This window comes from Hippichthys cyanospilos, chromosome 1 (genome assembly GCF_059441005.1).
Source record: "Hippichthys cyanospilos isolate Australia breed blue-spotted pipefish chromosome 1, RoL_Hcya_1.0, whole genome shotgun sequence".
Taxonomy (NCBI): domain Eukaryota; kingdom Metazoa; phylum Chordata; class Actinopteri; order Syngnathiformes; family Syngnathidae; genus Hippichthys; species Hippichthys cyanospilos.
In genome coordinates this window covers 29,514,145-29,524,460 of record NC_142369.1, presented here as the reverse complement: position 1 = coordinate 29,524,460, position 10,316 = coordinate 29,514,145, and the positions used below count along the sequence as shown (strand labels likewise).

At 38.4% G+C, this 10,316-nt stretch overlaps 2 protein-coding genes across 5 annotated transcripts in view; one reads left to right on the top strand and one right to left on the bottom strand.

Moving 5' to 3' along the window:
* Positions 1-5,158: 5,158 nt before the first annotated feature.
* Positions 5,159-7,672, bottom strand: neflb (neurofilament light chain b). The gene is made up of 4 exons (XM_088421874.1): positions 6,573-7,672; positions 6,252-6,376; positions 5,792-6,168; positions 5,159-5,563 (listed from the first exon to the last, which is right to left on the bottom strand). The coding sequence occupies exons 1-4, from the start codon at positions 7,635-7,637 to the stop codon at positions 5,448-5,450; spliced, it is 1,683 nt and encodes a 560-aa protein (XP_088278000.1). The 5' UTR covers positions 7,638-7,672; the 3' UTR covers positions 5,159-5,447.
* A 1,206-nt stretch (positions 7,673-8,878) lies between these two features.
* cabin1 (calcineurin binding protein 1) overlaps positions 8,879-10,316 on the top strand; it is a 35,944-nt gene continuing 34,506 nt past the window's right edge. For all 4 annotated transcript variants that reach the window (XM_088422672.1, XM_088422662.1, XM_088422653.1 and 1 more), the window contains exons 1-4: positions 8,879-9,033; positions 9,499-9,577; positions 9,759-9,851; positions 9,921-10,034. In XM_088422672.1, the coding sequence (XP_088278798.1) occupies positions 9,575-9,577; positions 9,759-9,851; positions 9,921-10,034 (210 nt within the window). In that variant the 5' untranslated portion in view covers positions 8,879-9,033; positions 9,499-9,574. The remainder of the gene's footprint in view (positions 9,034-9,498; positions 9,578-9,758; positions 9,852-9,920; positions 10,035-10,316) is intronic.

Here is a 10,316-nt window from a genome sequence, read left to right as displayed (position 1 = left end):
CTGCATGCTCATCATTCTCTACAGATCTCAAAGTCACTGCAATTTGTCCTTGTCACTGACTTGAGTGGGCAAAAGCTCACAGTCGATGTCATCTGGCACTTGGGAGTGGATTTTTGTTTTTTTCCTCACAGATGATTTTCACAGTACAGATGGCAGACATTATGGATGGCATCAGGTGGGTGAGTGGTTTGCTGATGTCAAGGTGCATTGGGTAGCTCAGTGGTTCTCAACCTTTTTTTCAGGGATGTACCCCCTGTGAAATATGATTTCAGCCAAGTACCCTTTAACCAGTGCAAAGCATTTTGGGTTTTAAAAAAAAAGGACCTAAAGCATGCCATTAGTGTTTGATCTTTTAAGCTGTAGAACCGTTCAAACTTCATTTGTATTGGTCACAACAAAATAATCAACATAAAGTGATCTCTTTTGGAACCATAGAAGAGACCTGTTATCAAAAAGAAACAACTTAATTATTAATAAATATTTGTCCAAAAAAAATATCTAAATAAAGCGTCATCTTCGAGACTACAGTCGAGCTCTGTTCAAATAAATAAATCATCAACTTAATTATTAGTAAATATTTGTCCACGAAAAATAATCAACATAAAGTGTCAGACCTCTTCTCAAAAAGAAATAATTATAAATAGATATTTGTCCACGCAGAAATGTTCATCATAAACCATTATCTTTGGGGACTCCAGTAGAGATCTCTTCACAAAAATAAATCATTAACGTAATTATTAGTAAATATTTGTCCACAAAAAATAATCAACATAACATGTTTGACCTGTTATGAAAAATAAATCATTATTAATAAATATTTGTCCACAGAAAAATATTAAACTTAAAGTGTCCTCTTTTGGGATTATATTACAGATCTGTTCACAAAAATAAATCATTAACAAGTAACGAGAGGTGGCACGTAACAAGTTGGGTCGAACCATTTTAGTATGGGAGAGAATCTGGTTTTTTTTTTAAAAAAAAACACACATTTCATTAACTCAATATTTATTTTTAAAGGATTTTTTCAAATTTGTTTGTTCTTTTTGTTTAAAATCTCGAGTATCCCCTGGTGTTACTTCAAGTACCCGTAGGGTTATCTGTAACCCCATTTGGGAACCACTTTGGGGGCTGAAACTGGCAGGTCGAGGTACGGCATGGGCAGGTATCTCACGGACAGTGCATTTTGTTGATGCATTTTTCATGCACATAGATACCGTGACAAGAACCTGAGACCTGTTATTGTAACATTCATCTATGATCACCACTTCATGTTGGAAAATAGTAATGCGCGGCCCCATGTGTTTTAACAACCATTACTCAAAGTTCTGTAAATTGAAATCATCCTAGTTTCAATGTAGAAGTTACAATGTAGAACATCTTAAATAATGTAATTGTATTTTAATGTAAACAATCTCAATATTCAGTCTAATAGGCCAACACAGAGGCTTGTCAGGAGAATAATTTAGGAGATTTTTTGAGCTCAATAGAGGGAGACAGAATGCTTGTCAAAGACTTCCTTTTCCTTGCAGAAACAAAGCTGGGCCATGTGTGAAACCATGCAGCATTGTCAACATCACTGCCTGGACTTTCTCTGGAGCAGTGTGTCACTTGTAGGATGAGATACGCCTGGCAGTATTTGGAAAAAAAAAACTGCTAAAACAGCATCTTTTGAAAAGAAAGCTGAGCAAATTACAGTGCTGTTGTTGTCTTCATTTTCAACAATGCAGTGTTACTGTGTTTCTGCCAATGTCATTGCTGGTTAACCTGTATTTCCGGGATACAAAAGTCATGCGATTTTAGCATTGTATCACCTTGATTAATAATTCAAACGTTATTGGGTGCATCAGACTGCAAGGCAACATAAGAGCCACTGTTGCTCAGACTGAAGCTTACAGATATTGTATTTCCAACTTCAGTTCACCGCATTGGGTTTCTGTCTTCCCAAACATAATGTACTGCAATTTAGATGATTTCCATTTAAAGCTTATCAAGGTAACGTTAGAAATCACCTGCCAACTATATGGGGCTAATGTGTAATTCCAGTGTTTTGTGGAGAATTTCCACTTCTTTGTTCATTATCAAGGGCTCATTGGCAATGATGACATCACTCATGGAGGAACAACAACAGCAATCAACACTTATGTGATATTGCCAAAACTTAAAATATTTAATAATAATTTAAAATTAGTTGTCGCACTTATAAGCCGCACTGGACTATAAGACGCATGTAATAACATCAGATCTTTATGCAAAAAGATGGTATATGAAGTTTATAATTTTTTTTAGTCATTTTTTTTAATTGTCTGTCAACATCCTCTCTTTAACAGACTGTACATGCCTGCATGATCAGTCCCAACATATTTATAGAAAATAGATGGATAGATGGATATTTTCAACACTAACAAAAAACTGTTAGTTAAATAGCAGTTCAAAACCGAAATCAATACTTCAATAGCATCTTTTTTTGTCTGCCTTTGTTTGGTACATCATTTTAGTGAACATAAAAACACATTCCACATAATTCATATATACAATCATAAACACATAAATAAAGTCATATATACTGTGTACCATATATAAAATTTACATATCACAAATTACCCGCAATTTTATACATTCTCTTATTCAATTTAGACATTTTTTTTTAAACTCTTTTTAAACACAGCCATTGATTAACATCTTTTCAGTTCTATATCATAGCTGTTCCATAAAATGACACCTCGAATACATACACACATTTGCTTGCCTAGGAAAAAAAAAAAAAAGGACAGATAAGCGACATTGGACTAGGACTCAAATCATGACATACTCACACACACACACGCACACACACGCACACACACGCACACACAGACACTGTATTTTCCGGACTATGAGCTGCACCGGTATATAAGCCGCATCATCAAAAATTGAGCAAAAAAACATCCCACACTGGACTATAAAGCCGGAGGTATATGGTGGTAATATGACTCTTTTACATTTTCTTTATACAGTATATTTTTTTAATGGTCTACCATCTGCAACATCCTCTCTTTAAGAGTTTAACAGACTGAACATGCCTTCATATTTAGTCCCAAAATATTTATAAAAAAAAATGGATGGATGGATATAACGAACAGAATGCTGCAGAGTTAAATAGCAGTACAAACTCAAAATCAATACTTCGATAGCGTTCTGTCTCCCATTCTTTAATTGATAGATTATTTTATTGAACATTGCACAAACTGCAAATAAATAATATATACAATCATAAATTTATAAATGCAATCATAATACTGTATACGTATATCAAATTTCAGATCTTATTCAATTTAGACATTTTTAAAAAAATATTTTCAATAATATATTTTAAAACTCTTTTTGAGCACACCCATTGAGTCACATCTTTTCAGTTCTATTTCATAGTTATTCCATTAACTGACCCCTTGAACACACATTTGCTTGACTAATGGGAAAAACTCGGCAATAAGCAGCACTGGACTATAAACCGCAGGGCTCAAATCATGAGGAAAAAGTCGCGACTTATAGTCCGAAAAATACGGTCTATGTATGTATGTATGTATGTACATATACTGCTGTATGAAACTCAATATATGAAGACGAAATGTGGTAGTGAAATTGATGTAACCTTTATGCACGTTTTACAGGGATCTGTGTCCCGCAGCTCACTCACATGTCACACCAACACATCCTGCAAGAGCAGTAGCAATAGCAGTATGGTTGTTTATAGGTGCTGGAAATTATAGAAATATTGTGTTTTTCTCCCCTTCACTATATCAAGTAGGACCTCTTAAAGCTCATACTTTTCTTCAGTATGCATATAATGACCTTATATTCTTGGTGTAGTGTATTTATCTGCACCGAGAGTTCAGCTTACCTGTTTCAGCAATATGTCAGCTAGATGGTTTATGTATTTGGGTCCAGCCAAAAGAACACCATTAGTCTGCTCGAGTGTTTTAATCAATAAGAAAACATTACCATATTGCAATTGGTTTGAGCAGTGAAAAGTGTGGGTGCAGCCAAACTTACTGAAAGCAGTATTTCTGATCATTAAACTAAGTGCATTTTCTTGACTGACTCAAGATGCATTGTCACAACAGAAAGAGTCTAATAATGTATTCTTGCTCAGGCTTGAGTGAACCAAGGACAAGGAGGATGGAGAGAATTAGAAGATTTGTTCAACACGATGCTTTAATATTGATTGTATGGGCAAATTATGCTGTTAAACATGTTACTATGTGCTGCAGCTAAACAAATAGAGCTCTAGATGTATCCATTCCTCAGGCAGTGCCTGAGTCCAATAAGAAGATATTGTGTGTGTGTGTGTGTGTGTGTGTGTGTGTGTGTGTGTGTGTGTGTGTGTGTGCGTGTGTGTGTGTGTGTGTGTATGTGTGTGTGTATGCTATTCATTTAACTGATATACTGTGGACTGAGCCTCTGCTGATGCCCACAGGAACACCTGGCATCTCTTTACTGGATATAAAACAGTCTGTCCTCTGTCAAGGTTTAATGCAATGAGATATGTCTCCGCACTTCTCTCTTAGCCATTCCTCCTCTATTCCAACCTCTCTATCTCTGTCCCCCTCCCTATAATGAAATAATGAAATTCCCCTTTCCTCGTTGTCTTGCAAGAGCTGACACTTGGCCAGATTCATTGGTGCAGCACACTGGCTGAGTCATAAAGGTTTCAACGTGCCCCGGATGAGGGTGTGGCATACAAGACAAACACAGTCATCGGCTTAAGTGATCACACATCGACTCTAAATTGTATTAGGACAATGACATTCTTGTGTGTTACACTTCGAAGAATAGTTATAACTGTCAAAGTACATAACTAAAGGGGAGGGGGGGGGGGCATTTGAGAAATAGTGTAAGTCAGACATCGATATGCCATGAGGTGATTCTAATTAGTGCTTCAGTGATACACGAGAACTGTAACCCTTTCGCCTGCTTGGGTCTATTGGAAATTCTATTGCTGTGGTAAAAAAGTAACCTTTTAATTTAGTCTTGAGGGTTCAGGCATTTGTTGGTTAACAAATATAACTGACAACAAATCGTAAAACATATTTATCCTGTAGATGCTCTTTAAAAGGTCTTTTCTTTTATGCAACCACTCTGTAGAACTATAAATGAAAACCACTGCATAGATTTTGGGTTTATAAGGCTTGAAGGCTTTATTATTTTAGCACATTATGGATGGCAACCACTGTGGGCATATTAGCTTGCTAGACCTTCTTACTAGCATTAAATCTGGTGACATTTATGCATAAACATGTCGCAGATGAATCTACACAAAGCACAATTATAGTTTTGATGCTTGTGACATTCTCATAGCTTTGATAATGGTTCAAATGTACCTTCCATGCAACAAGTCTAAACAATCACCAGTACAATTTACTTATGCATTCATAAACAGTGCTACGCTTTTTTATTTTTCTCATTGGCCTCTATATCTTTTTCTTTCCTTCCTTCTCATCGTCAAGGTCCTCTTCTATTTCTTTGTGATCAGATTCATCTGCTCCTTCCTTCTCATCATCCCTTGCATGATCTTCTGCCTCAGCCTCTTTAGGGAGAAACAAGAGGAATGAGTCATTTATCGCACAAGCCACTAGATACACACACACACACACACACACACACACACACACACACACACACACACACACACACACACATATATATATATATATATATATATATATATATATATATATATATATATATATATATATATATATATATATATATATATATATATATATATATACACACACAGTTGCTTCATTCTTACCTTCGTTTCCCTCATCCTTGCCATCTATTTCATCCTCCTCTTCCTCTTCTTTCTGCTCCTCCTCCCCTTCCTCCTCCTCTCCTTCCTCCTGTTCCTTCTCTTCCTCCTGCTCCTCTTCCTCTTCTTCCTCCTCCGCCTCTTCCTGGGCAGGGCTTGCCTCCGTTTGATATGCTTCACTTACAGAAATTGTCTCCTCAGTGGAGATTGTTGATCTGTACAAGCGAGGGGTCAAAAGGTACGGAGGAGCCGAATGCAGCTGTGACTGCATGGAGACCAGAGTTCTACCATGAGGAGGTCCAGCAAACATAGCTTGCGAGTGGACAACAGAAGAGTGGCCAACCCGGTCTAAGCGATTCTCTTCTCCTTCCAGCAGCTTTCTGAAATCATAATAAACATGGAGATCAAGGAAATGTATGGCATCTATTTCTTAATTATAACAAAATGTGTGTAATAGTACAACCTGTAAGCTGCAATTTCAATATCCAATGCCATCTTTACATTCAAGAGATCTTGATAGTCTTTCAGATAGCGAGCCATTTCATTCTTGTTTGTCCTCAATTCTTCCTCAAGATGATTTATGGCGTCCTGTGGTGAAAAATAAGAGATTTTTCAAAGAAATTGCCTCAAAATAAAATCATTCGTAGGTCTTAACAACACCTTATGGAGGACACTTTGCAGCAGATAGACTATAGACTATAAGCAGCTTAAAACATTGAAAAGATCCTGAAGATGTTTTTTCTCCTACAGTGAAGACACACATCAATATCTTTGAGTTGCTCACCTGCAGTGCAGAAATCTCAGCGCTCTGTTTCTCCTCCACTTCCTGCAATTGGTTTTCCAGCGCTTGGTTTATCTCTCTACAGGCATCAATCTCCAGCGTCCTACTTTTGAGCTGCCTGCGATATTCACCAGCCTCATCTTTGACATTACGTACACTCTCTGTATTGCGAGCAGCGCCTACCGACATAACATTCATCTTATTGCAGAACCACTCTTCAGCTGACTGGCGATTGCGCTGTGCCATTGCTTCATATTGGGCTCGAATGTCCCGCAAAGCAACAGATAGATCCGGTTTAACTACATTCATCTCCACAGACACCTCAGCGCTGTACTGGATTTGGGCCTGGAGTTCTGCAATTTCACTCTCGCAGAGACGCTTCAGGAAGGCCAGCTCATCCAGCAGAATTTCAACTCTTTTCTCAAGCTCAGCTCTCTCCATTGCTGCCTCATCTGCCTCCTTTCTGGCATCCATAAGAGTGCCCTCTGCCCGCTCCCTGCCAAGCACCTCATCCTCATAACGTTTTTGCAGGTTCTTCAACACGCTCTCTATCTCATCCCTGTGGTGCTGGGCAGCTTGTCTCTCATAACGGGCCTCGTCCACAGCAGCATTTAACTGTCGGATCTCATGCTCATATTGAGCCCGGAGGTTGGATGGCTCTGTTTGGCGTTGCCTGAGCAACAGCCGTTCAGTCTCCAGCAACTTGTTTTGTTGCTCCAGTTCATGGACCCGATCTATGAAGCTTGCAAAGCGGTCATTTAGGTCTTGTAGCTCAGCCTTCTCCTGGGTCCTTAATCGTTTGAATTCAGAGGTGACCTGTGCTGCTTGGTCAAGGCGGAGCTCGGTGGCTGCCGCATACCCTGGCGCAGAAAGCAGGAAAGAGCTGGAGGTAGCTCGACTGTGGCTAGGAAAACTTCGGTATGACGATGCATAGGTTGTTGGGGCAGAGTGGCTCGAGTATGCAGCCCTTGATTCTATACCTCCGCCAGATCCATATCCTGCATTACGCACAACGGTTCTCCTCTTGTACGTAGAAGGAAAATAAAAGTCAAAGCCGGTGGAAGTCATGATTTAAGACAATCTCTTCTGAGTCCTGAGATGTAGCTGTGTCAACTGCGCAGTGATTCTGCATTACGCTGGCTTTTATAGAGTCTGTAATGACCGTGACGTAAGCTGCTTTTTGCAGGCATGCTGACAAAAGGAATTGATAATGGAGCCAGCGCGCCAGTCCCAGCCAAGAGCGAGAGGTGGGGTGAGGATGTTCAATATGTTGAGTGGCACGGGCACTGCAACAAGCAGGGTCACCGAGTGCAACTTTTCTCATTCCACCCCAACAAATGTTACTCCTACCGGCAAATTCTATACATTATATTTATTGTGTTTATATTACAATATGTATTACGTCAAAGTAAGTTTAAGTGACACTGACGTTTAAAGTGTCTTCATTCAATTAAACCAAATATAGTTATGGTGCAATTGAAGCTTAAAGATTTTGCAAGTACATTCTTGCTCATCACAAGTAAGGTGCACTGCATTGTGCTTTTATAGTGGTTTTGTTGAGAGTAATAAATCAGATTTATCCCTCTTAGACTGTCCCAGTTCTGAGCGCAAAGTGTTCAAGGTGAATGTAGACAAAAAAGATGGCTGATTCCACTAAATTGCTTGTTGTTCTGGTTCACCTCAACGCAATTTGACCTCCAGCAAAACTTCCTTCATAACTTCCTTTATTTCTATGAATAAAATAATGTCTTATCTTCAACACATTTCATATACTGTATGTAACTCATGCAAAGATAAAAAGGAACACATTCACAATTGAGCAATTAAATTAATGTAATTCTAAATAAAAGCGGACGAATATATTTATATAATTCTGAAAATTATGTTTTGTCATTCACAGTATATTTCTCCAAGGGGCTTTCCATTGACCAGTCGGCGAAGTAGGGGCAACATGCATGCTCTGTTCATGTGGGCGTTTTAGGCCACTTCACCAACCAAACCTTCCTTGAATGCTACATGCGCCACTGAAATATTATAGTCTATGTCTGCCTTCTAGTGGATGTTTGATTACCACGCAGTTTTGAGCCCAGTATAGAACGTTGGGTTTGAACCTTCAACAAGAAGCATTAACAAATGGGAAACTGTATTTCTCAATGTAAAACGATGTCTCACTATTAAAAAAAAAACATACACGATCGTATCTAACACAGTAGGAATAACAAGTTATTTAATTACAAATATGTGATTGGCTGGGCGGTTGTAGTATTGGCCAACGAGAGAAGAGTTTACTAGTGAGTGTCTACGTCAGGCTGTGGCGCTTCCACGAACAACAAAGCCTGATGAGCTGATTAAGTTTAAAACTTAAATAGTAGGCAATATTGACTCTTTTGCAGAATATGGCATAATATATTGCTTTTGTTTAATATCAACAATGCTGCAAATCCAGTCGAGACGGAAATGAGTGGTAAGCCTCGATCTCTTTTCATCGATGGCTCCTCTGGTGAAAGAAGCAAGAGTAGCATGTCCAATGCACATCCCACATTACTAAGCTTGGCAATCTAACGAATATTTTAGGCATTTTTAGACATTCGCCATTCATGTTATGTTAGGCAGTTTATCAGCCCGTGAAGGTACAGAACTGGTACTCTAACGGATGTATTTACAGCTAATGATTTTTCAATCTGATGTGTTCCGCTGCAGAGCTAAGCTAACTATGCTATACTTTCATAGACATTCTGTGTATGGGTAAACTAATCTACTTGGAAAATACTACGATTAGCGATTATTACTTGATTGAATCAATCCCCAGAGACCATAACACACAGTAGCTACTTATGCCAGCAAATATCGTTCATACCGGTATATTCAATACTCACCTGTCACCTTGCAAGTTTACTCCTTCGCTGCTCTATTTTGTACTCCAAAACAGATCCGATCTGGAGCTGCTGATGAACTCATAAAGGTGCCTGGTCTTTTGCCCATATCATATCAGTCCTGATATAAAAATGGTAAGGTGGTCTATTTTGACTGATACATTCCATTCACGTGTTTTGTTGGCTAACCATGTCATTCCTGAAGTTACAGAAGTAACTGTGAATTTGATCTTTCTTTCTTTCTTTCTTTCTTTCTTTCTTTCTTTCTTTCTTTCTTTCTTTCTTTCTTTCTTTCTTTCTTTCTTTCGTTCAATAGATTCGAATTGCAGCGTTAAATGCCGCATCAACAGCTGCAGATGAGTCTCAAGACCCTTTGAGAAGTAAAAAAAGTCGTACAAAAGAGGCTCAGGTAAAGTGTATACATTGCTTATTCTCTACTGGCAACATTTCCATGCTGATACTTTTTTTTTCTGTGTAGGAAGCAGAGGCTTTTGCTCTGTATCATAAAGCTTTGGATCTGCAGAAACATGACAAGTTTGAGGAGTCTGCTGAGGCCTATCATGAGTTGCTTAAAACACCACTCCTCAAAGAGGTAAAGTAGTGCATATTTCAGGGTCAATTCACTTGTTATACAGTCAGCATTCATGCGGGATCTTGAAAAGCTGTCAAAGGCATTGAATCCATGAAGCCTTAATTGGCATTAAAATGTCTTAAAATTGATCTGGTTGTGAATTGAGGATAGTGAGAAATGCTATTTCGATTCCTTTGTATGTTAAGCACATGTGAAGAAATTGACAATAAACTTGACTTGACTTGAATTATCTTTAAAAAATACGTTGTTTAGAACTTTCCTTATGCTGTAGGACACCCGACA